This window comes from Chiloscyllium plagiosum, chromosome 2 (assembly GCF_004010195.1).
Source record: "Chiloscyllium plagiosum isolate BGI_BamShark_2017 chromosome 2, ASM401019v2, whole genome shotgun sequence".
In the NCBI taxonomy this organism is placed as follows: Eukaryota; Metazoa; Chordata; class Chondrichthyes; order Orectolobiformes; family Hemiscylliidae; genus Chiloscyllium; species Chiloscyllium plagiosum.
In genome coordinates, this window is record NC_057711.1 from 85,436,283 (window position 1) to 85,463,297 (window position 27,015).

Below are 27,015 nucleotides of genomic sequence, written 5' to 3' on the forward strand. Positions count from 1 at the left end.
TGTATGGAATGAGCTGCCAGAGGATGTGGTGGAAGCTGGTACAATTGCAACATTTAAGAGGCATTTGGATGGGTAATGAATAGGAAGGGTTTAGAGGGATATGGGCCGGGTGCTGGCAGGTGGGACGAGATTGGGTTGGGATATCTGGTTGGCATGGACAGGTTGGACCGAAGGGTCTGTTTCCATGCTGTACATCTCTATGACTCTAAACTGACATCCTGTCACAGTGTGCACCATTTCTGATTTTCGTGGGGATGGTTTTGTGAACATCCTGGGTTTTAGGCCATAAAAACTAATAGATGGCATGGCTGGTCATAGAGGGTGTGGAAGGGATGTGAAGCGTGCAAGTTTGTGATATACTGATAGTTGCCAGTGCAAATAGAGATGGATAACACATTTGAGTTCGCAAGAAGAATTTCACTTTATTTTCCTTTGCAAGTAACACACCAGTAAACTTTAACATTCAGATAAAATGAGTCCATACTTTCAGCGTGTGATGTAACTTTTGTTTCAAATATTAGTCCATATCGAAAAGATAAGCAGTAGAATGGCTTACTTTTGTTTTATTAATGACTAGGTGACCAATTCTTCTTCTCCAAGTAGCTTTCTGAATTCTTCAACTGAGGTATGTAAGTTGGTTTTACTATAGGGCAGGGTGAAGAGGCAGGCCCCATGTATACCTCAGCCACAATAGGAGTCAAACTCCATGGGCTGGACATTATTTTGAACCATACGAGGGTCATCAAGCATGCTCTGTGAATTCGCTGATAGCCATCGGAATAGTGACGGAGTTTTTAAAATTGCTCTTTTTACCTTGCCCAACCAGAGATAAAAAGTCAATCATTGTTTCTGTTATGGTTTGGTGTTCTATGAGGCTGAAGTATGATGCAGTTGTGATGTTGGTAGCAAGGAATTGCACTAGGTTTACATGGCCAAGAATTGCTGTCTTAACGGCCCCTTCTTGCCCTCCCAATTTCTTGTTTAAATTCTTTTCTGCTTTCTTCGTACTCCTCAAGGGCCTTGTTTGATTTCTGTTTCCTTAACTTTATGCATGCTTCCTTTTCCTTTTTAACTAAGCTTTCATCTCTCATTATCCAGGGTTCATAAATCTTGTCATCCTTGTCTTTCATCCTTGCAGAAACACCCTGGTCAACAGGCTTCCCACATGATCAATATGGATTTACTTTCAAACAGCTGCCTTAAATCCAATTTTTCCAGCTCATGCCTTGCACTGTTGTAATTAGCCTTCCCCTAATTTAGTACTTTCACTCAAGGACCAGACTTACCTTGAAAGTTATGGAATTATGATTGCTGTTCCCAAAATGCTCCCCCACTGAAACTTCAACTATTATAGTACCACTCTTACAAGCACCCATTATTTCATGATTTATACTCTGTCCTACAGTGTAACCACAGATGAGGGAACTACAAACCACTTTTATCAGAAGTGACTTCTTTTTCTTATCTCCATATGATCTGAGAAGAAACATTTTCTCACAGCAAGTGGTTCAAGTTATGAAATGCACTGCCTGGAATTGTGGTGGCGCAAGTTCATTCGACGAACAGGAGGGGTGTTAGAGGATTTTATCAATAGAAATAATGTGAATGGTTATGTAGAAAAGATAGGAAGATGACACCAAATCATGATGTCAATTTGGAGATTCAGTACAAACAGGATAGACCAAGGCCTTTTTACACTCTAACAAATCTGTAATCAGAGTAACTTATTTAACTCTGAGTTTTCAGTTACTCTTTGCCAATTTGCTCCAGGTCCATGGCACTGCTTTTTAATTTAGTCCTTATCCATTCTTAGTCCCATCTATATCATTGGTATCCAACTGGATTCCCCCCCCCTCCACCTCGCCATCATTCCCACCGCAAGTTCCTCTCCAGCCCAGAGCCAGTTTCCTGAATACTGGTACTGGAGAGACAATATCGTCACCTGGACTTTGACTCTCCGCTGTAGAGAATAGCATATATTCTTCAATTATACTGTCCCCTGCTGCAACTCTGTATCTTCCACTTAAATGCTCCCTTGCACCACAGCAATAGGGACAGTTTGTTCATCCTCGTTGTGATCTCTTCTGTCATCTACTCAAGCTGCAGGAACATCAGGATCGGTTGACAGTTGTAGAGATGTTAACTTTGAGATCCCTATGACTGCCTCAAATACAGCCACCTTCTCCTGTTCCTGACCATGGAGCAGATCTGAAATCCCTGGCACTAAATGGTGTCTCCTGGAACAAAGAGAGCAGGTAACTTGCCCCTCCCTGATGTGTATGAAGCTCAGACTTCAGGTTATCAACAATGAGTTAAATTCCCTTGAACTGCAGGCACTTGCTGAAATTCGGAACATGGTCCAAGGGCTGCAGTTGACTTTGAGCTGGAAGATAAGCGTACTACAGTAGGTATTCAGCTTAGTCAAATAAAAAGGAAAATAAGGGACTTAAAATCATCATTGCCCACTGCATTCTCAGATTGTCTCTCACAATTTGTTTAATCTTTCTGCAGCATGGAACTCCTCCCCTGATGGTGGCAGCTGGTTGTGGAAACATCCAGATTCTCGATTTGCTCATCCAGAAGGGAGCAAAGATTGATGTGCAAGACAAGGTTTGTACTGGAACTTCTACCAAAGTAGTGATTGTCACTGAACCATCATAGACAATATACACATGTTACATAGGTTTATAGGTACCAGAAAAGTCTAATTCTGGAATATGGTGTAAAAACGAAATGGGTTTTTGATATATAAATGATTTGCCTAAAGTTCCTACAAGAGGTAATACAAAATCGGTTGTCATTTATGGTTTCATATTTTGATGAACATTTATGAATTAGTTGAGAATTCAGATGTTTTTAACAAGACCAATAAAGTTCACTTCACAAATTATTCTCAATTTTTTTTAGTCTGGTTCAAATGCACTTTATTGGGCAGCAAGGCACGGCCATACTGAAACATTAAAATTCTTGCACCACAAAGAATGTCCATTGAATGTACAGGATAAGGTAAGCAAAAAAAAAATTTATACAATAGTACTAGATTAAAATTGATGCCTTCATTACATTAGTAAATACATTCCTGAATTAGTTATTTCAAAATGACAGTATTTGGATTTTTATTTGAACTGATGGTGAGAAGCATGAGATTTATTGGCTAATCTGTATATTCATAAAATTCAGTAGAAAATATATATGATGCAATTTCAGAAAAACTATCAACTTTGTGTCTCAGATTTGAATAACTGTTCTTGAGTAACAAATACTTTTTATAGATAGTTGTGAGTAAAGTTTTAACTAAAGGAAAAGCATGGGCAGGGGGCAGACCGTAGTGGTTAAGGGGTCCTTTCCACTCAAAGCCTGAGCACAGTGACCTGCCAGGTTTCTCCCCTCTCTCTGAACTCCACCCATCAGCAGTAAGAATGCTCCACGTAAGAGCCCCACATGGTCTATATAAAATTGGGGACAGGTTGAGGTTTGGCAGGATGAAGAGGGTGACCTGGGGAATTCTGACCCCACCTTGTGCGCCACTGCAGCAGCCTTTTCTGCCCATGGCCATTATGCCATTAATTTCAGCATCTGTCTTGTCATCAACCGCATTTCTATCCCCTGTCACTGTCCTAGAATGAATCCGATTCTTCTTCACATCATTGCTCTGTTCTACTTTCAAGATATTTTTCACCCTGTGCCATCTTCAACAGTAAAGATCTTATCACTCAAGTTTGTTACTCCCTCAGTCACAGTCACTGTTGAAACCTTTGTTCATGGACTTGTCATCTCCAGATACAGTCTTTCCAGTGCTTCTCATGCAAGTCACTCATCCTCCAGCTGCCATAAAAACTAATTTGTCCAAAACTTTGTTCCTTTTACTCTTTACAGCAAGCCTAACTACACATCATCCCCATCCTAGCTGCACATTAGTACTCACATCCCCAGCAGCTTAAATTTAAATTTTCTCATTGGTCTATTTAAATTTCTTTGCGGTTTCATTAAACTAACCTCTTCTGACTTTCCAAACCACCCTTCTTTCAATCTGTTCCTGAGGCAGCCTCTTATGTACCATCTCCCTTGCCCTATTACTGATAACTATGCGCTCAGTTCCAAGCTCTAACGTTGTCTACAATTGCTTCATTAATCCTCCTATTTTCTACTGCTAAGTCTCTCCTTAATACTTTGCTGTTAACCACACAGTTAATAACCCTTTCCTAATAATATCTGCTTTTGTAGTTATTTTCCTAATGTCTCAGTAAAGTGCCTTGGGATGTTTTCTACAATTAAGGGATTATATGAAGGCGGTACGTATTGTTCCTCGTTGTAATTGGTTTGGAACATTTTATTTTTATCGAGCTTGGGTGGTTGTAGAAAATTATTGATCTTAATGGATAAAGATATTCCTGCATTCTGCTTAGAATCTGAATAAGACAGTTTTAACATTTGGGTGCAATGAGTGTACCTTTCAAGCCCTATACTTTCTATATCCCCATCACCTTGTAGATAACCCCTCACCAACTATTTTCCAATTTTCTATCAAACATTATTTATTGAATTTGCTTCCATCATCCTTTAAATCAGTGCTTTGTGAGCAGGGCAAGTGTCACTTCTGGTCCTTTCATCAATTATTATTGATAAGTTTGTCTTCTCTGGTCTCTGACTCAGCTGCCAATATAAGCATGTTTTTGTTATTCACTATATCAAAGCTACTCATAATTTTGAACACTTCATTTATATCTCTTATTAAGGTAAGGATAAGAATCTCAGTTCGTCTAGTCACTCCCCATAACTAAAATCTTATTTCCCTTTAGAGTCATAGAGATGTACAGCATGGAAACAGACCTTTCAGTCCAACTGGTCCATGACAACCAGATATCCCAACCTAACCTAGTCCCATTTGGCAGTACTTTGCTCATATCCCTGTAAACCCTTCCTATTGATATACCCATCCAGATGCCTTTTGAATGTTGCAATTGTACCAGCCTCAACCACTTCCTCTGGCAGCTCAGGAAAAAGTTGCCCCTTAGGTCCCTTTTATATCTTTCCCCTCTCACCCTAAACCTATGCCCTCTAGTTCTGGACTACCCCATCCTGAGGAAAAGACTTTGTCTATTTATCCCATCCATGTCCCTCTTGATTTTATAAACTTCTATGAAGTCACCCCTTAGCCTTTGATGCTCCAGGGAAAACAGCCCCAGCCTAATCAGCCTTTCCCTGTAGCTCAAATCCTGCAACCCTGGAAACATCCTTGTAAATCTCTTCTGAACCCTTTCAAGTTTCACAATATCCTTGCAATAGGAAGGAAACCAGAATTGCACGCAATATTCCAACAGCATCCTGTACAGTGCAACATGACCTCCCAACTCCTATACTCAATACTCTGACCAATTAAGGAAAGCATACCAAAAGCCGCCTTTACTAATCTATCTACCTGTGACTCCACTGTCAAGGAGTTATGAACCTGCACTCCAAGGTCTCTTTGTTCAGCAACACACCCGAGGTCCTCACCGTTAAGTGTATAAGTCCTGCTCTGATTTGCTTTCCCAAAATGCAGCACCTCGCATTTATCTAAATTAAACTCCATCTGCCACTCCTCAGCCCAATGGCCCATCTGATCAAGATCCTGTTGTAATCTGAAGTAACCTCCTTCGCTGTCCACTACAGCTCCAATTTAATGTCATCTGCAAACTTCAGAGGAATTTCAATTAGCCGCATATCAATTATCTGAATTTCAGATTATCCGAAGAAGATTTCAAAGTGCCGATAAAAACATTACATAGTGTTTCCAACACTGATGACGTCTTTTGTTTACAATGATTAAAAGTGAGTTTGGCTTACTGACAATGCTGCTGAGAACAGTCCTGGACATCGATGGGAGCCCAGGCACCGTCTCCAAGTGACTCACCGCCCGCCCCCTCTCTCTCTCTCTCTCTCTCTCTCTCTGTCTCTCCTCTCACTTTTCCTGGAGTTCTACACAGGGGTGTACCCTAAACCTCTCTTCCACAGATAATCTCTCCAACATTGTCCTTTAAAGGGCAAAGGTGGAACTTGTGAAAAAGTTGCAGTTGTTTGGGGGGTGGAGGGGGAGCGGCCCCTCCCGCAGGATGTGCTGCTGCCTAGTCTTGTGAATGGGGAGCATACTTAGCAAATGCTCGTTGTGTCATTCCCATTGGGGCGGGCAGGGGAGTAGGTGGGAGGTTTCAGCAATGCTGCAGGTCAGCACGGTGGCTCAGTGCTCAGAGCTACTGCCTCACAGCACCAGGGACCTGGGTTCGATTCCAGCCTTGGGCGACTGTTTGTGTGGAGTTTGCACATTCTCCCATGTCTGCGTGGGTTTCCTCCGGGTGCTCCAGTTTCCTCCCACAGTCCAAAGATGTGCAGGTCAGGTGAATTGGCCATGCTAAATTGCCCATAGTGTTAGGTGCATTAGTCAGAGGGGAATGGGTCTGGGTGGGTTACTCTTCGGAGGGTTGGTGTGGACGTGTTGGGCCGAAGGTCCTGTTTCCACACTGTGGGGAATGCAATCATCATCTAATCAGGTCCCTTACACACAAGTGTGTGTCCACTCATAAACAAATCCTGAAACAGAGAGAGCGAGCAAGGCAGGTAAAGCAAGGAAAAAGGAAACGTCACAATCCCAGAGGAGAGGCATTAAATCACTTATCCGAATGATCAATTATCCGAACGAAATACTGCCCGCTCATCTAGTTCAGATAATCGAGATTCCTCTATATGCCTCCTATGTTCATATCCAAATCATTTTTATAAATGATGAAAAGTAGAGGACCCAGCACTGATCCTTGTGGCACACCACTGGTCACAGGCTTCCGGACTGGCAAAATAACCCTCCTCCACCACCATCTGTCTTCGACCTTCAAGCCAGTTTTGTATCCAAATGGCTAGTTCTCCCTGTATTCCATGAGATCTAACCTTGCTAACCAGTTTCCCATGGGGAAACTTGTCTTACTGAAGTCTATATAGATCACATCCCCTCTCTGCCCTCATCAATCCTCTTTGTTACTTTTTCAAAACACTCAATCAAGTTTGAGAGACATGATTTCCCACGCACAAAGCCATGCTGACCATCCCTAATCAGTCCTTGCCTTTCTAAATATGTGTAAATCTTATCCCTCAGGTTCCCTCCAACAAGTTGCCCACCACCGACGTCAGGGTGACTGGTCTATAGTTCCCTGGCTTGTACTCACCACCTTTCTTAAATAATGCAACCATGTTAACCAACCTCCAGTCTTCCGGAACCTCACCTGTGACTATCAATGATACAAATATCTCAGCAAGGGGCCCAGCAATCACTTCTCTAGCTTCTCACAGAGTTCTAGGATACACCTGATCAGGTCCTGGGGATTTATCCACCTTAATGCATTTCAACACATCCAGCATTTCCTCCTCTGTTATATGGACATTTTTCAAGGTGTCACCATCTATTTCCTTATATTCTATACCTTCCATGTCCTTCTGCATAGTAAACACTGATGCAAAATACTGGTTTAGTATCTTCCCCATCTACTGCACCTCCACATAAAGGCTGCTTTGCTGATCTTTGAGGTGCCCTATTCTCTTCCTAGTTACTCTTTTGTCCTTAATGTATTTGTAAAAACCCTTTGATTCTCCTTAACCCTATTTGCCAAAGCTCTCTTATGTCCCCTTTTTTGCCATCCTGATGTCCTGCTTAAGTATACTCCTACTGCCTTATACTCTTCGAAGAATACTCTTTTCTATGGGCGGCACGGTGGCACAGTGGTTAGCACTGCTGCCTCACAATGCCAGAGACCCAGGTTCAATTCCCGCCTCAGGCAACTGTCTTTGTGGAGTTTGCACATTCTCCCTGTGTCTGCGTGGGTTTCCTCCGGATACTCCGGTTTTCTCCCACAGTCCAAAAATGTACAGGTTAGGTGAATTAGCCATGGTCATTGCCCATAGTGTTAGATGTCGGGGAATGGGTCTGGATGGGTTGCTCTTCGGAGGGTCGGTGTGGACTTGTTTGGCCGAAGGGCCTGTTTCCACACTGTAAGTAATCTAGATTCACTTGGTCTATCCTGTCTATACCTGACATATGCTTCCTTCTTTTTCTTAATCAACCCCTCAATTTTTCTACTCATCCAGCATTCCTTACACCTACCAGCCTTTCCTTTCACCCTAACAGGAATATATTTTCTCTGGATTCTCGTTATCTCATTTCTGAAGGCTTCCTATTTTCCAGCCGTCCCTTTACCTGCAAACATCTGCCCCAATTAGCTTTTGATAGTTCTTGCCTAATACCGTCAAAATAAACCTTTCTTCAATTTAGAACTTCAACAGTTAGATCTGGTCTATCCTTTTCCATCGCTATTTTAAAACTAATGGAATTATGGTCGCTGGCCCCAAAGTGCTCCCCCAGTGACACCTCAATCACCTGCCCTGCCTTATTTCCCAAGAGAAAGTCAAGTTTTGCACCTTCTCTAGTCGGTATAACCACATACTGACTCAGAAAATGTTCTTGTAACAGTTAACAAATTCCTCTCCATTTAAACCCTTAACACTATGGCAATCCCAGTCTTTGAATGGAAAGTTAAAATCCCTACCATAACCACCCTATTATTCTTACAGATAACTGAAATCTCCTGACAAGTTTGTTTCTCAATTTCCCATTGACTATTAGGGGTTCTATAATACGATCCCAATTCGGTGATGTACCCTTTCTTATTTCTCAATTCCACCAGAATAACTTCCCTGGATGTATTTCCAGGAATATCCTCCCTCAGCACAGCTCTAATGCTATCCCTTATCAAAAATGCCATTCCCCCTCCTCTCTTGCCTCCCTTTCTGTCCTTCCTATAGCATTTATATCCTGGAACACTAAGCTGCCAGTCCTGTCCGTCCTGAGCCACGTCTCTGTAATTGCTATGATATCCCAATTCCATGTTCCTAACCATGCCCTAAGTTCATCTGCCTTCCCTGTTAGGCAACTTGCATTGAAATAAATGCAGTTTAATTTGTCAGGCCTACCTTGTTCTCTGCTTTGTTCCTGTCTGCCCTGACTGTTGGTCTCGCATCTTTTCTCAACTGTACCAGTCTCAGATTGATCGCTTTCCTCAATATCTCCCTGGGTCCCACTCCCCCTCCTTACTATTTTAAATCCTCTGGAGCAACTCGAGCAAATCTCCCTGCCAGTGTATTACTCCCCTTCCAATTTAGGTGCAATCCATCTTCCTTGTACAGGTCACTTCTACCCCAGAAGAGATTTCAATGATCCAAAACTATGAATCCTTCTCCCATACACCAGCTCCTCAGCCATGCATTCATCTGTTCTATCCTCCTATTCCTACCCCCACTATCTCGTAGCACCGGGAGTACTCCAAATATTACTACCCTCAAGGACTTCCCTTTTTAAATTCCTGCCTAACTTTCTGTATTCGTCCTCCATTTGTGTAATTTTCCTCTCCATTCTCTCTAAGGCCTTAAATATACTTTCTGAAGATGGTGATCTATTTCCACTGGTATCTACAAAATCTTTTTTGTGGATCCATTGAGCATTTTCATTTACTGCTGCTGCTGCACAGTCTGCTACCGTTTCCCCTCCTTGAAACCCTCACTCCTACGATTTATGTTTCTTTCTGGTCTTTACAGATTGTTATTATATTATTACTGTCCAAAGATATTCTATATCTGCTTTAGTGTTTTAAATAGCTAAGTATTGTAGAATTTTCAATATTTTGTGTTCAGAAAAGCTGACTATAAATGCCTCTGTGAAATAGGTGCTTTATTAAGGGAAGCCAAATAACTCCAAATAGTATCATGCATTTCAATTTCAACCTGGTTTTTGAAATGTTAGTTTTGTTCATATTTTACTGCAGTCTGGTGAAACTGCCCTCCACGTAGCAGCCCGCTACGGGAATGTGGAAGTTGTACAATACCTCTGCAATGTTGGTGTTAACCCAAATCTCCAAGACAGGGTAAGACTTGTAAAATTTGATCGGCTTTAAAAATTTGTGTATCGTGGATCATCTGTTGTAGTGGCACTTGTACATAACCAGCTAATTCATGATTATGGAAAGGCTCAGCAGATCTGGCAGAATCTGTGAAGAGAAAGCAGCATTAACTTGATGACCTTCCCTCAAAACAGATGGTAACTCAGAACATCTCAGTTTATATGCAGAAGATGGAGTGGGGGAGGGGGTAAGGAGTAAATGATAGGTGGGGGTTAGAACCCAAAGAAAGAGAAGTGCAGTTGGACAGACAAAGGAGTAAGTAACGATCCGGTTAAGAGGGTTGATGGAGACAGTTAGTGGCTAACAACAAGTAGTATGTAATGGCAGACTGTGATAACAGGGCCTGATGCGTGGGGTAGGGGGCTAAGACATGGAAGAGTTCAAGCCCTAAAATTATTGAGTTCGATATTGAGTCTGGAAGGCTGCAGGGTCTGCAAGCAGAAAATGAGGTGTTGTTTTTCCAGCTTATGCTGAGCTTCGCTGGAACAGTGCAGCAAGCCTGAGACAGAGATGTTGGCCTGATATTATCCACACCTTTGTCTGTCCAACTGCTCTTCCCTCTCTTTGGGCTCTTTCCCCACCTATCGTTTACTCCTTACCTCCATCCTATCGTCTGCATATAAACCAACGATTTCCAAGCTACTATCTGTTCTGATGAAGGATCACCGGACCCAAAACATTAACTCTTATCCTACCTTGACTCGGTCTTTTCTCCCCTGGTCCAGTCTCTGCCCATGTAGATCCACGAATCCTCTAATGCTTTACATCAGTTTTAGAATTTTCAGTTTGGAGGCTCCAGCCGCTACCTCTTGACCATGAAAGTGCAATTCCTTTATGTATCCATCCTCCACCAGGATGGTCCCAGCGCTCTCCGCTTCTTCCTGCAGCATAGGCCTGAACCGTCCCTGCCCACCACCACCCTCCTCCTCTTGGCTGAGCTTGTCCTCACACTCAACAATATCTCTTAACTCATGTCATTTTCTTCAGGTCAGACCATGGGTACCTGCACAGGCCCTAGTTATGCCTGACTCTATGCAGGGTAGGTGGAACATTCTTTGTTTCAGTCCTTTCCGGACTCCAGCTACAACTCTTTCTCCGATTATATTGGTGCTGCTTCACTCTCTTGTGCGGATTGGAAGCATGCATCGATTTTGCTGTCAATTTCCATCCTACCCTCACTTTCACCTGATCTGTCTCTGACTCCTCCTCCCCCAAAAAAACTTCCTCAACATCTCTATTTTCATTTCTGGGGATTGGCCACTAATATCCATTATAAATCCACCACCTCTCACAGCTACTTGGAATTATGCATCCTCACAACCTGCTTCCTGTAAAGACTCTATTCCATTCTCCCAGTTCTTCAGTCTCTGTCACATATGTTCCAATAAAGCCAACTTTGATAAGGGAGCCTCTGAACTGTCCACCTTGTTCATCAACCAAGGAGTCCCCAGCACCATTGTTGACAGGGCCCTCAACCAGGTCCGACCCATCTCTCACACTTCACCCTCACCCCTTCTCCTCCCTCCCATGACAGCAGTAGGATTCCCCTTGTCCTTACCTACCATCCCACCAGCAACAACGTCCAGAAGATCCGCCACCTCCAGCGAGATGCTTCCACTGGACACGTATTCCCCTCCCCTCCCTTGTCCACCTACTGCAGAGACAGTTCCCTCTGGGACACCCTGGTCCATTGTTCGTTCACTCCCAACAACGCCCTGCGGCACCATTCCCTGCAACTGCCGAAGGTGTAACACCTGCCCATTTACCTCCTCCCTCCTCGGCATCCAAGGGTCCAAGCATACGGTCCAGGTGAAGCACTTTACCTGTACTTCTCACAATTTAGTCTATTGCATTCACTGTTTAACATGTGGTTTCCTCTACATTGGGAAAACGAAGCATAGACTGGGTGACTGCTTCACAGAATACCTACATTCTGCCTGCAAAAATTGACCCTGAGATTCCAGTAGCCTGCCACTTTAACACACCATCCTGTTCCCTGGCCAACATCTCTATCTCAGGCTTGACACAGTGTTCAAGCAAAGCTTAACGCAAGCTGGAAGAACAACACCTCATTTTCTGCATGGGGACCCTGCAGCACTCTGGACTCAATATTGAGTTCAATAATTTTAGGGCCTAGACTCTTCCATGTCCCAAACGCTACCCTCCTACCCCAAACACTAGGCCTTGTTATCACTATTGCACATTATCTATTGTTAACCACTTACAGTCTCTATTAACATCAAATTATCCTCCTAGCCAGATCGTTACCTACTCCTTTGTCTGTCCAACTGCTCTTCTCTCTTTGGGTGTTAACCCCATCTATTATTTACTCCTTACCCCCCCCCACCCATCCTATCTTCTGCAAATAAACCAACATTTTCCTAGCTACCATCTGAACTGAGGAAGGGTCATCGGACTCAAAACTCTGATTTCTCTTCACAGATGTTGCCAGGCCTGCTGAACTTTTTCAGTAACTTCTGTTATTGTTTCTGATTTACAGCATCCACAGTTTTTTCGATTTTTAATTCAGGATTATGATGACTGTGGAATCGGACTGGAATAAAACTAATGATCAAAATATAATCCAATTTTGCCTCCTCTTCTGATCGTTTCTTGTCTGAAGAGATTATTAAGGAACTAAATCTGAGTAATCAATTGAAATTTCAAAAATAGTCTCTGTATTCTGAAAGTACATTCATGGTGATTACTGTTCACAAGCAAGTTCTAGAAGAAGGTAAAATTATTGATGCATTTTTTAAAATGGTCCCTATTTGTTAGATGTGTGTGACTTTGTAGACAGAAATACATTGAATTCAACAGTTTATGACTGTATCCCTTTCATTTAGTTTACATAAATTCCTTATTTCAAGAAGATTCTTGTCAGAGCACTGTTCTGTGGTTGCCACAGCTCTCTAATTCTTTAGCCAAATGGCCATTCTTCATATTTATTTTCACGAAGAGAGGTTGCAGAACTGTAGTACAGAAAGATCTGAGTATCCTAGTACAGTACATGAATTACAAAATAAGTATTAAAGTGCAACAATGGATTTGGAAGCTAAATGGAATTTTGTTGTTAACTGCAGTGTGAATGGAATATAAAAGTAAGGAAAATTTGCTACAGTTTGTACAGAGCATGAACAAGACTGTTTATGAAATACTTTAACCTTGGTCTGCTTATTTTGAAGCATAAACATAATTGAATAAGAGTTCAAAGTTAAGGGCTTCCCATTTAAGACGAGATGCAATTTTTTTTTCCTAGGCAGGTTGACAACATTAATGTTTCAAGTGTAGTATGACTCTTCTTTAGAGTTCTGAGGAAGAGTCATGTCGGGCTCAAAACGTTAACTCTGTTTCTCTCTCTCTGCACACGCTATCCGACTTACTGAAATTTCTATGCATTCCAGCATTCTATCTTTGTTTAAAATTCCAGAGTCTGCAGTGCTTTGCCTTTAACACTCTCGCCAACTGATTACGTAATACTTTACGATATGAACTATTAGGAGTTGATCTGAAACAGGATCTTTTTCTTTTTAACTATACTGGAAACAGTGAGGCTGACTTGAGTCTCAACGACTAGCTTAATTGGATCGGCTAACTCATCATTTTTCAGAGATCTTTCCTAATCTGGTTGCTTTAGAAACAATGATTGGTAGAGTTTACATAGTTATCGGTTTGTGAGGTTGAAGTAACAATTCTGTGTCATCTATTGACTACTAATGATGTTTTTTCTCAAATGGCTGGCAGTTTTAAATGTGATGAAGGTTTTCTACTTCTGCCGCCCTTTTTCAGGCAGTGAAACACAAGGTGATCACTCTCAGTTGCAAATATGCATCTTTCTGTGTGCAATACAGTATTTGCTGCTACACCACTTAAGGAAAGAATTGCTGTGCTGTATCATTGATTGGTAGGAAAACCTATCACACCCACAATTCCTTATGGATGTTCTTAGACTTGAATACTATGCAACATGTAAAGATTAAAGTGGCAATTTTCTGCAAGGAAATATGCTGAACATCCTGGAAACTTCTTATATCTTGCTCAGGTGCCAACATGGGTAGATCAGGTAGAGTGTGAAACTTCCAATGAACCTCTGTAAATATCAAAGAACTGATTGAAGACATTGTATAGAAATATGACAAAATTAGTTTCTATTCCAGCTTTTTGTAGTCAATGATTCATGCAAACTTAAAATTTGACAAGCAATCATGTTAGAACCCTGCCGATGGATATACAGCATTCTATCACTAAGTGAATATAACCTCTAAACAAGCGAGTGAATGATCTTTGTTGTTTCCTTCCCTAATTTGTTCATGGTGCTGCAGGACGATACTTTTCAGAAATGGTTGATTTGTGTGTTTCCCATTGGCAATTGTTAACAAGATGTTTGTGAGACCAAATGTAATTCTCCCCCTATGCAATATCTACATATTTACACTTTGGCAAGGGCCAATAGATAATTTGTAAGGAGAGGAGATTATGGGTGATTTTTTTTTCCATTTCTGTGGTCTTGGCTGCAATCAGTTACTTGAACAGAGAGCCAGAATTGAGCCTTGAATTTCTGAGCCTTGCCTCACTTTGTGCATTGCAGTTACTAGTTCAGTGAATTGATTGGTGCACTTTTATTTTCTTTCCATCCTTTGAAAAATAAAACAGAATTTTGACACTCCCTGTGGGATATAGATGCCTTGGATACAGCACTTTTCAACCACGTGAGCTGATCTGCCTAGAATTCTAGGATCACTTTATGGTGATTTCTACAATTCTAATACCTTTTAAAAAGTTTAATATTTTAGATTCTACCTTTTAATCTTGTGTAGTTCTATTAATTTATTTTACTGTATTAAATTTGAATACATGCATGGGATAATCAGTGCATTTTATCTTCTGATTTGTGAAGTCACTTCGATGCAATTGGCTGCTTATCTTGCTTAAAGACATTATTGTTATGAGATGCTTAGAGATCCCCTTCAGTTTGGCACCAAGTTAATATTTAACATCAGAAAAGGGCAAATCCATGGTAGATCTTTGTGAGCAGCCTACTTAAATGTCAGGAACATGTGCTATCATTTGGTCACTGACTGCAAGATCTCGGCTACAGTTGCTTTAGTCTGTTTCCTTCCATGTGTTTTATACTTGAAATGCTTATTTATTTCTGCTATTTAGATGTGATCTGATTATAACTTTGGTTCCATTCAGAGTTGGTAAGTGCTCTCATGTCTACAACTTTGATTCATTGCACCATAGTAGATCCCTACCAATACGTAAACAAGGTTTGACAGATTTTCAGTGGAATATTGGCAATGCTCAATCCAATAGAGAATTTATGCTAGACATTTAACTTATTCCATTTTCCAGTCACTGTTTAGTTGGTACAGTAATACATGCACAAGTCAGGAGTGCTGGTTGCATTGCAGGGATCCCATTCAAAATTTTGACTTGAGACTCTACATTCTGCTGGAAAATGATGCTAAGTACTCATCACTGAGTCTACTTAGTTGCATGCAATTGCGCCATTACATTATTGAACACTGATGTAGATTTTCTAATTTCATTATCAATTAAGCTTTTTTGTGCTTAATTTATTCAAAGTTTATCAGTTGTAATCCTTTTTATTGTTTGTTTCTTTAGGACCAAGAAACCCCTTTACACTGTGCATCTTGGCATGGTTACTATGCTGTAGCCAAGGCACTCTGTGAAGCTAATGCCTCTGTTCATATTAGAAATAAAGAAGGAGAGACTCCCCTCCTGACTGCAGCAGCAAGAGGCTTTGTGGAAATTGTGGAATGTTTAATAGAACATAATGCGGATGTCGATGTAACTGACACAGTAAGTTCTGAGTATATTACATGTTTGAATATCCAGCTTTGTAATATTAATTATTTATTTTTGATGATTTGATCTTAGTATGCATTCTGTGGTTGATATATTTTTCTGTACACTTTTCAGCTAACCGTGAAGGAGGTTAATTGGAATTTGTCAGACGTCACATGACACCAGGTTGTAGTCCAACAGGTTTTAAAGTCACATGCTTTCGGAGCACTCCTCCTTCATCAGGAGTGTCTTCGGAGCGTCCGAAAGCTAGTGTGCTTCCAATTAAACATGTTGGACTATAACCTGGTGTTGTGTGATTTTTAACTTTGTACACCCCAGTCCAACACCGGCATCTCCAATTCATCAGGTGAAGTCACCTAAATAAACTTGTCATGTGACTTCTGACTTTATCCACCCCAGTCCAACACCAACATCTCCATATGATTTGAATATTGGTTATGTTTGACCATTATTTTAGCAGCAAAACCAATAAGGATTCCCTTTGCCAGCACTGACTGCTAGCATATTGTAATGTTCTTTTTCAGTATCTACAGTAGCCCTTTATTGCATTCATTTGTTCTCACAAAGTGGTATTGCAAAATTGGTCATGTTGCTCTGATCTTGATACTTGTAGCATTAGCACATGAGTCATTTCCCATGTTTAATATCATTCTGTGAGAGAGAAGCAATTCTCTGCAGGCTGTTTTTAAAGTGCAATTCTGGTTTCTTCCTACTGAAATTTCTTCTTTAAGAAAAATGAGCACTTTTACATTAACACTTTTTAAGCTAACACTGTTGGAAACTAACAAATGTGCAAACATCCATGTTTATTTTGTTAAATCTGGTTCTCATCCCAGCAACAGAATTGTCAATACAAAGAAAATGCAAGTGAATAATTTTCACACTAGGGCAAGAGCCAGATTATTAGAAAAAGAAGCAGGTGGAATGGCACTTGGATGGCAATCTTCTGTAATTTAGAATGAATAAATTACGTTGTAAGAGTGCATTTTGATTCTGCTATTCTACTTGCATCACTAAATATCTATTTTCAACGAGCTGGGTCAAGTTCCTAGAACTCCCTCCTAATAGCCCTGCGCAGTACCCACTCCACATGAATCGCAGTGGCTCAAACTAGCAGCTCACTGTCACCACCTCAAGGCCAGTACGTGCCCTAGCCAGTGACACCTATATCCTACGAACAAATAAATAAAAAAAGTAAGTGAACATTTGCCAGATTTTCAGAAGATTGGCAATGCTAATGTAACATTTGTGAAATTTGGTTGCTGTACATTGTTTGACATTTCTGCAACCACTGACTTGTGTATTGTATTGGCTGCAAGCATATGATCTTAATTACCGCAATAGCCAAAGTAAGCAGAAACAGCTTGTAAATTGCAGAAGTCTTGATTTGTCAAATGGTCATTTGGATTTTCAAGCTTTCGCACTCAGTGAGATTGTACAGGTCATCAAACCACTGGGGTTCCAAAAAGACAAGTTTACTTTTTCCATGGAGGAAATGCAAGTGAAGGAATTAAATCACATCCTTACAATGCTTTCTGCAGCATCAAGAAAGAAAAGATCCTGAGCCAAATTCTTGATGCTGTTGACAATATGGTTTTTCTTCCTCCACACTTGCATATTAAGATGCAAAAGAATTCTATAATTGTGAGCCATGTAGATCAGCAAAATTTTGGTTTCAATTCCTGCAAAGCAGAAGTTGGATGAGGATATGATGAGGTTCCATTTTAAGATTGCTCACTTCCATCCATTGCAGATCAACTTGCACGCACAAAACCGTCGGAAACTGTGAAGTCGTAACCTAGATGATTTATTCTCACCATTGAAAAGGGAGAGTAGGCTCAAATAGTTTCAGCAGTGACTCACTTAGGTTGACACACTAGCAAAGTGTTAAACGTAATCACTTCTCTGTGCTGATGTTCATGTGCAGGAATATTGGTGCTTCAATTAATTGCAGAATAGCTATCTATGTTATGGAAAATCTGCCAGCATTTCTGCTGCTGATGGTTGGAACTTGGGCAAGAAAACAAAGCACTGACCTAAGAATAATTGTCTGGAAGTAGGTGAAACCCTAAACTGGAATGGTTGGAAGGAGAAAAATTACTAACCAGGAAAAACGAATGGAGCAAATTGGGAAGAAAAATTGGTGACTGTGGATGCTTTATAGTTTTTGCTCTCAAGGGCTGAAAATGAATTAAATCACCAAGGTTCGGCAGTATGTTAAAGAGGTTGAAACCAACAAATAATTAGGCTAATTGTAAATAATTTAGTTGCAGTTTGCTTCCAAATCCCTATTTTTACAAAGTTTAGAAACAAAGGCTTGATTGGGACATGTTCGAAAGACCTTTTTGTTTTAAAATAATCTGATTATATAATATTGATGGTCAACATTTTTAGCAAGTGGTACATGGATTAAAATGTTTCTGTATTTATTAATATTTGTAATGGAGAGGTTTTCAGGGAAAGTGCTGGCACCCATTATTGGGGTTAGATTAGATTACTTACAGTGTGGAAACAGGCCCTTCGGCCCAACAAGTCCACACCGCCCCGCCGAAGCGCAACCCACCCATACCCCTACATTTACCCCTTACCTAACACTACGGGCAATTTAGCATGGCCAATTCACCTAACCTGCACATCTTTGGACTGTGGGAGGAAACCGGAGCACCCGGAGGAAACCCACGCAGACACGGGGAGAACGTGCAAACTCTTTTCTGGATATTTCTGGATTATATATTTCTCATACTTCTATCAATTGCTATCATACTTCTATCTAGTGTACCATTAATTGCGAACTGCATGAGAGCTAGGGTTTACTGGGATAGTTTACCATTGTATGGGCTTTTCATAAATCCATCTCTTTCATAAAAGAGAATTATGTTTCAACAAGAGAGTTGACCTTGCCATAAGGAGGTTCCACTCTATATTGGGTAAAATTGATTTGAATCCATTCTTAGGCGCAAATAAAGGTTGCAGAGGCTCAACATCTCTTGAGTTAGAGAAGAACTTTTGTGTTATATAGGACAAGAATTTATATTTGGGCAGTAGATGCTGAAGAATCTTGAAAAACTCAACTGCTCCTACCCCTCTTGAGGTAATGAATTTATCAGAAGAATTGTTTAATAAATTTCAGTCTCCTAACGTGGATATTCACAGTCCGTATTTTAGGCAACTTTCCAGTGTAATTTTAAAATAGGCCTGGGATTTTGATTGTTGGACCAGCGTTTTCACAGATTGGGTGCAGATAATCCCAATGCTAAATTGTATTACTTTGTACCCGTTTCGCACCTGAAAATTAAGTTCAACAAATACTAGTTTCTATTCCAATGTATTTTCTCACAGAGCTGTATAAGTTTGCATTTAATTTTTTTCAGGATGGTCACACAGCTCTGCACCTAGCAGTACGAAGATGTCAGATAGAAGTGGTGAAATATCTGCTAAACCAAGGATGTTTCATAGATGTACAAGATCGGCATGGTAATTCAGCTCTACATGTAGCCTGCAAAGATGGCAATTTGGCTATTGTTATGGCTCTCTGTGATGCAAATTGCAACCTTGATCTAACTAATAAGGTAATAACACCATCATTAAAGATTTTCTGTAATAACATATAATTCATTGTGTGACAATCAGATTTTCTGTTGTATTCATAGTCCTGCAGCTTCTTGCAAATGAAACCCTTGTACTAATCAAGTTTTTATGTGACCAATGCTTTAGTAAAGGGAAACCCTGTCCACTACTGAATGGATAATATTTTTTGATCAGGCATGTTAGACACTGGGTGAAGAGAATGATGGACTTCAGTTCTTCTATAATCCTGAACAGCACTGTGGTCCCCCTTAGATGTGTGCAGCAATTTAGAAGCTATTTGCCTGAACCTGTTGTGTGATAAATGCTACTCTGCAAACCTCTGCATCTTTCCAAATAGAGACACTGTGTATCCCCAACTTTGGTTACTCCACCACTTGCATTCCCTTGAGTTTAATTCATTCTCTGTCCTCCTTAAGACAATTCTAAACTGACATATTTGACCAAGCTTTTGATAATTTATCCTGATATCCTCCTTACATGATTCTTTTTGTATTTGCTAACTGTCTTATGAAACGCCTTGAGATATTTAAAAATGTACTCTTTTTAAAAAGTTGTTGCGAAATGCATTTCTATCAAGAGATTTTCAAATTTTGGATCATCCAACTTCATATAGCTTAAAACCATTTCAGTTTTGTTAAATGGTATGCAGATATTTTTGTACTACTGACAAAGCTTCAAATGGTCAGAATTGAAATGTTTAGTAATTTTGCCTTCAGGCATGTTTTATTAGTTTTGCATCTTTCATTTTTTTCATGTGTCAAACATTATGGTGCGTTAGCTATATATGACGCATCATCACTCTACTACATTCTACAGACTGATTCAGGTAGGGGAAAGCACCTACTCCTTTGTAGATGGTTATGTCGTGAAAACCTGCATATTAGGGATATAGGGACTTTGCCATGTTACCCACTACCAGAATAGTATCAAGATTAAATTATGAAGACTGCTTAGAACTAATGAAATAGGAGATAAAGCAAACCATTCAATCCTACTCTGCTATTGAGTATGTTTATGATTTATTATTTACCTCAACTCAATGTTCCTGGGCTATTCCCATATCCTTCAATCCCATTATTATCCCATGAATCTATTGATCTCTGTCTTAAAGATTAAAATAACTGAGCATTCGCAGCCCCTGCGGTAAAGAATACCTCAGATTCAGAACTCTTTTGAGTGGGAAAATGTCTCCTTACCTCACTTCTAATTGCCCAACCCCTTGTTCTGCAACTGTAACCTCTACTTTCAGACTTCTCCTGCAAGGAAAGCAATCTCTCACCATTCGTCATGCCAGATTTCAGAGGAATTTTACATGTTTGTTAGTTGTGTTAAATGGATTCAAGACAGATAGTGTTGAAAGTATAAATCAAGACACCATTTTTTTTCCTTATTTGTAGGTGTATTCCCAAAATGCAGCATTACAGATGCCTGTTTCCTAACCCAGTATACATCTTTAATCATCTTGTTCAGGCATGTTACAGTACAGGGACAGGTGGGATTTGAACTTAGACCTCTGGCCCAGAGGTAGGGGCACTCTTGCACCACAAAACTCTTTTCCTACTCTATTTATATGTGATCCCAGTCATTAAACATTGCCCATTCTCTATGTATCTTTAATATCAGCAAATCATTAACAGTCACCTCATGTGCATCTTAATTCTAGGAAACATTGACCTTGTCAGTCCTAATTGTATAATTCCCTAATCCCAGGAATCAGTTACAGGTTGCATAGACTTATAGTCACTTGAGTATGGGAGAATAAAGATTTGATGGGCACACACACGGAGAATCCATTTCATCTGCTAAGGAAGTCCCAGGCAAGCGGTCTGATAACATTAGAACTCATTTCAGTGGTGATGTCAAAAAATATTTCTTCACACAAAAGGTAGTGGAAATCTGGAATTGTCTCAAAAATCTATTGAAGTTAAGTCAATTCAAGTTTTAAAACCGAGATTAAAAGATTTTTGGCTTGGCTGAAGTGGCTAACTTCTGTCCTGTCAAGATATTCTGACAGTTTTTTTTAGTGTCCAGTCATTGAGATAGGCATGAATGTAGGATGTGCTATTCCCTCGCTGTTGTAAAAGTTGTATGTGTATCTTCATTTTACAATGTCTTTTAATGCTTAAATATACAAAGCACTGAATTACTTTCCTGTAGTAAATAGTAACTAAAGTTTGCTGCCGCTATTTTGTGTTATAAACATTGAGCTAATGATGTTACTATCGTACTTTCATGCTTTTAGTGATTTAGAGATTAATTTTATTCTGAAGAGTAATCTAGCCATAAATGTTTACAATGTAAGTTACTAACTGAGCACGTTGTCTCAACTAGCTCTTTACGATCCAAAATGGTCTCTACTGACCTGACCATTCTATAGTTCTTGCTTAATTTTCTCTTAAACTGTAATGTTATTCAATCACTGCCGTTGGAAAACTATTCTGTTTTCTGCATAAAGAAATTTGTTAGGCCCTTTTTTGCATTCTAAATGTCAATCTTATATTCCTGATGAAGGGCTTATGTCTGAAACATCGACCCTCCTGCTCCTCGGATGCTGCTTGATCTACTGTGCTTTTTCAGCGCCACACTTTTTGACTCTGATCTCTAGCATCTGCAGTCCTCACTTTCTCCTAATCTTACATTAATGACTACTTAACACTAGTTTGACCTGGCCATATTTACTGCTGTTTAAATAGTCTGAGTAGTGAGTTTCTCCTGATAGTTATAATTTCCCAACCTTGGTATCATCCAGTGCACTTGTCCCATATGGATTAACTATGCTTGCCAAAATAGACATCTCAGACTGCAAACAGCATTTCAATTAATTATTAAGCAATATATTGTACAGACCTTTCAATATCCCTGAAGTATTTCTGAAATTCAAAATATTGTTGGCTGCTACAACACTTTGACGCTCACACTATTTCTAATAAGCCTAACTTATTCAAAGTTAAAAATCACACAACACCAGGTTATAGTCCAACAGGTTTAATTGGAAGCACACTAGCTTTCGGAGTGTCGCTCCTTCATCAGGTGATATGAAGGAGCGACCCTCCGAAAGCTAGTGTGCTTCCAATTAAACCTGTTGGACTATAACCTGGTGTTGTGTGATTTTTAACTTTGTACACCCCAGTCCAACACCGATATCTCCAAATCATAACTTATTCAATGTTGAATGTAAGGAAATAAATCAACATTGGGCATCATTCTTTTCTACCCCTGTCTTTGCCTCATTACCTTTACTTGTGAAATGACTGGGTTTCATTCCACAGATGTCAGTGCCCCTTCCCTGAACATAATGACTGTTGGTGTACCCTGTACAAGGTTGGGCAGGTGAGTTTTTAGTGGATTTGTGAAATTTGAGGGTCATCTCAGCCAGCCTGTAGCATACAATTCAAGGTTGTAAGGATAGTCTCAATAAAGAGAGCCCTGATTGATTTTATTCTGCCAATTCCCAGTCCCAGACTTTGAGACTAATTAAAGGTCAGCTCCCCTTTAAGCATGTCTAGAAGTGGAAGAGAGGTGGTGAGTAGGGAGTAAGTAAGCAATGAAACATTTTCTGCTTTCAGAAAAAAATGGATTGTAGTGAAAGTCACATTTTTTTTTTAGAAAAGCATTAATGCCCTACCTGCTTTTAAATGTTTTTCTTTTACAGTATGGACGAACACCTTTGCATTTAGCTGCGAACAATGGGAGTCTTGATGTTGTCCGCCACCTCTGCCTTGCTGGTGCTAATGTAGAAGCTGTTAGTTCAGTAAGTTGACTGATCCTTTTTCTCAAAGCTGTAATTTAGTCAGTGCTGTTCATTTTCTCAATTATCTCACCTAAGCATCAGGAATGATGCTTGACCACGCTGATTCTGTATTTATTTTCTGAACTCGACTCTAAGTACTGAAAGCAATAGTCAGATGGTAATGTCTCAATTTTAATGCTACACCAGTAAATTAAACTTACTTGGACCTTGTCATGTACTCTGTAAAACAAGACAATATACTAAGGTTTTCTAAAATGAGTACAGGGTTTCTGTCTATGGTATGGTGTGGCCAATTGCTTTGGTGTATCAACAGCAGCACTCTGATATCTCACTCAGGAGCCTTTCAATGTACAAGACCATCCTAATCTTCTCTTCATAGAGATCACTGGGTATTGAACAATATTGGAACTTCAGCTATTATTTTAGTCTTCAGTCCAGCTAGAGATGATGTAAACTGTAGTGCTGCCTGAAAATTCAGGGTAATTCAAGGGTGAACCTGTTCTTTGAGTTACACTTCCCAACTGAGCTATTGAAGTTTTTACTACTTTATATTAATTTGTGAGTTGTGGTATATTCTCACTGCACTTGCACAGTCACCATTTTATATGTCCAGATGAACCATGCTACTTGCAACAAATGGTCGGATTTTGGCTCGTTAACTAAATAGTGTTGGAATTATGAGTTGTTGATCTTTTAAATAAACGTTGATTGCTTTAGTGAACTTCTATCATATTCCTTTTAACCTATAGTTTGCACATTCTTCTGTAAATGCAAATAGATTGACTATATCCTGTGACCATAACTCAGTTAGATTTAAGATAGTTATGGAAAAAGGATGGGAATGAACCAAGAATAGAAGTTCTGGGAGACAAGGAAAAAGCAAATTTTACTAAGCTGAGGTACAGTTTGATGAAGCTAAGGTGCAGTTTCACTAAAGCTAAGGTACAATTTGGCCCAAGTGGACAGGATACAGCTATTTGCAGAAGTGCATATCCACAGATGTCTGAAGGTAGCAGGACAGGTAGATAGTGGTTAAGAAGGCACATGGGATACTTGTCTTTATTAGCTGAGGAATCGAATGTAAGAGCAAAAACGTTATGCTTGCCAAAACACACAATGCTTGACAAATTTAACAGGTCTGGTAACATCTGTGGAGAGAGAAGCAGAATTATCATTGAGTCAGATATGACACTTTTTCTTGGCTCTCCTCTTAGCCTTCTACTACTTATTTTAAATTTATGCCTCCTGGTTATTCAGCCCTGTATTGATGGAAAAATTGCCTTGCTGACTCTATCAATGCCCCTAATCACCTTATACATCTTTATTGGCTCCCTTTCAAACTTTGCTGATACAAAGAAACAACCCCAGACTATGGAATATTTCCGTGTAACTCCAGCCCTGAGAGCTTCCTGGTAAAATTCCTTTGCAACCTCTCTAGAGTAATTGTTATTCTTCCTGTAATAGGGTGGCCAGAATTTTATGCAGTGCTTCAATTATCGCCTTTTGTTTAGTTCTAACGTAACATCAAATACAGCAGATGCTGAAAATCTGAAATATAAAGCAACAGTGCTGGAGGAAATCAGCAATACTGGCAGCATGTGTGAGGAGAGAAACAGTTCATGGCAAGCTAGCTATTAACTGTTGATGGGTACATTCTCCAAGGGGAATCAGTTTAGCTCGGTTGGCTAGCTCATTGGTTTATGGAGCAGTGTGATGCCAACAGCATGGTCCAATTCCCATCACTGGTTTGAAGTTACCATGAAGGGCTCTCCTTCTCAATCTCTTCCTTTGCCTGAGGTTTGGCGGCCCTCAGGTTAAATTACCACCAGTCACTTCTTTTTCTAATGAGAGAGCAGCTGCTATTGTCTAGTAAGATTATGGCGACCTAGCAACAACATTCTCCGAGGCACCTCCTCTATCAATTGGAGTCTACTTCCAACCATTTAGCACTGTTCTCTAATGCAGTATATAAATTTTAGTTTTTCCCTTGAATTTGTATTCTTGCAAAATGTCCCGATGAGTACAAGTCAAAAAACTTAAGCAAAGTCTATCATTTCTTTTTAAGGCAATGTTTAAGTATTATTTTCTGTGTGAGTAAAAGTGCATAGCTAATGTTTAAACAAGTCCAGAATCCAAACTGGGCCTCTCCCTCACCATCTCTGGCAGCTGACTAACCACTGACATCTACTACAAACCCACAGACTACCACAGCTATCTGGACTACACCTCCTCCCACCCTGCCTCCTGTAAAAATGCCATCCCTTACTCCCAATGCCTCCGCCACATCTGCTCCCAGGATGACCACCATAGAAAATCAAAGATAGCCTCTTTCTCCAAAGACTGCAATTTCCCCTCTGATATGGTCAACAATGCCCTACAGCACATCTCCTCCATTTCCCGCACCTCCACCCTTGAACCCCACCGCTCCCAACGCAACAGGGACAGACCCCCTGGTCCTCACCTTCCACCCCACCAACAACCGTACACATTGCATCATCATCCGCCACTTCCACTACCTACAAACAAACCCCACCACTAGGAATACATTTCCCTCCCCATCCCTATCAGCATTTCGGAGAGACCATTCCCTCTGTGACTCCCTTGTCAGATGCATGCCTCCCACCAGCCCTCCCTCTACTTCTGACACCTTCCCCTGCCACAGCAGGAAGTGCAAACCTTGTGCCCACACCTCCCCCTCACCCACATCAAAGGCCCCATGGATCCTTCCACATCCAACAGAAATTTGCCTGTAACTCTACTAATGTCATCTAATGTAACTGTTGCAGCCAATGTGGCCTCCTCTACATCGGGGAGACAGGATGTCACCTTGCGGATCATTTCAGAGAACATCTCTGGGACACCTGCACTAGCCACCCCCACTGCCCAGTGGCTAAACACCTCAACTCTCCCTCCCACCCCACCAAGGGAATTCAAGTCCTGGGCCACCTCCATTGCCAAACTCTAACCACCAGACACCTGGAGGAAGAATGCCTCATCGTCCGCCTTGGGACCCTGCAACCACACAGGATAAATGTGGATTTCACCAATTTCCTCATATTCCCCTGCCCCACCTTATCCCAGTCCCAAGGCTCCAACTCTGCATCCTTTCAAACTTTGCTGATACAAAGAAACAACCCCAGACTATGGAATATTTCCATGTAGCTCCAACCCTCCAGCCCTGAGAGCTTCCTGGTAAAATTCCTTTGCAACCTCTCTAGTGTAATTGTTATTCTTCCTATAATAGGGTGGCCAGAATTTTATGCAATGCTTCAATTATCGCCTTTTGTTTCAGTTATCCCCTCTTGACCTGTCTATTGTTGTTCCCATCTATCTGCTGCACCCTCCTCTCCGACCTATCACCTTCTTCCCCCACCTTCATCTACCTATCGCATTCTCAGCGACCTTCCCCCTAGCCCCACCCATTTATCTCTCAGCCCCCGACCCACCAGCCTCCCTCCTGATGAAGGGCTTATGCCCAGAACGTAGATTCTCCTGCTCCTCGGATGCTACCTGATTTGCTGTACTTTTCCAGCACCACACTCGACCCAGAATTATCTAAGCCAAGAAAGGGACTGAATAAACAGATACAGGGGAACCTCGATTATCCAAGCGAGATGGGCGGGCACTATTTCGTTCGGGTAATCGATTATTCGGTTAATCGATTAAATGCCTTTCCTGTGGGGCTCAGTTTTTAAAGTCTGCTCCCCATTCAGGAGACTGCAGCAGCGCGCAAGCCCTCGCCCCCAACACTGCCCCCAGCCCGACCCCCGTCCCTGTCCACTACCGTCCCCAGCCCGTTTCCCCCTCCAACCCTGTCCTACACTGTCCCCAGCCTGCCTCCCCCAACACCGCCCCCTACCCACACCCCAC

General features: G+C 40.9%; 1 protein-coding gene across 4 annotated transcripts in view; it reads left to right on the forward strand.

The window, feature by feature from the left end:
• dapk1 (death-associated protein kinase 1) overlaps positions 1 to 27,015 on the forward strand; it is a 268,605-nt gene that overhangs the window by 165,390 nt on the left and 76,200 nt on the right. For all 4 annotated transcript variants that reach the window (XM_043713274.1, XM_043713282.1, XM_043713294.1 and 1 more), the window contains 6 exons: positions 2,512 to 2,610; positions 2,908 to 3,006; positions 9,840 to 9,938; positions 15,603 to 15,800; positions 19,178 to 19,375; positions 23,047 to 23,145. In XM_043713274.1, the coding sequence (XP_043569209.1) occupies positions 2,512 to 2,610; positions 2,908 to 3,006; positions 9,840 to 9,938; positions 15,603 to 15,800; positions 19,178 to 19,375; positions 23,047 to 23,145 (792 nt within the window). The remainder of the gene's footprint in view (positions 1 to 2,511; positions 2,611 to 2,907; positions 3,007 to 9,839; positions 9,939 to 15,602; positions 15,801 to 19,177; positions 19,376 to 23,046; positions 23,146 to 27,015) is intronic.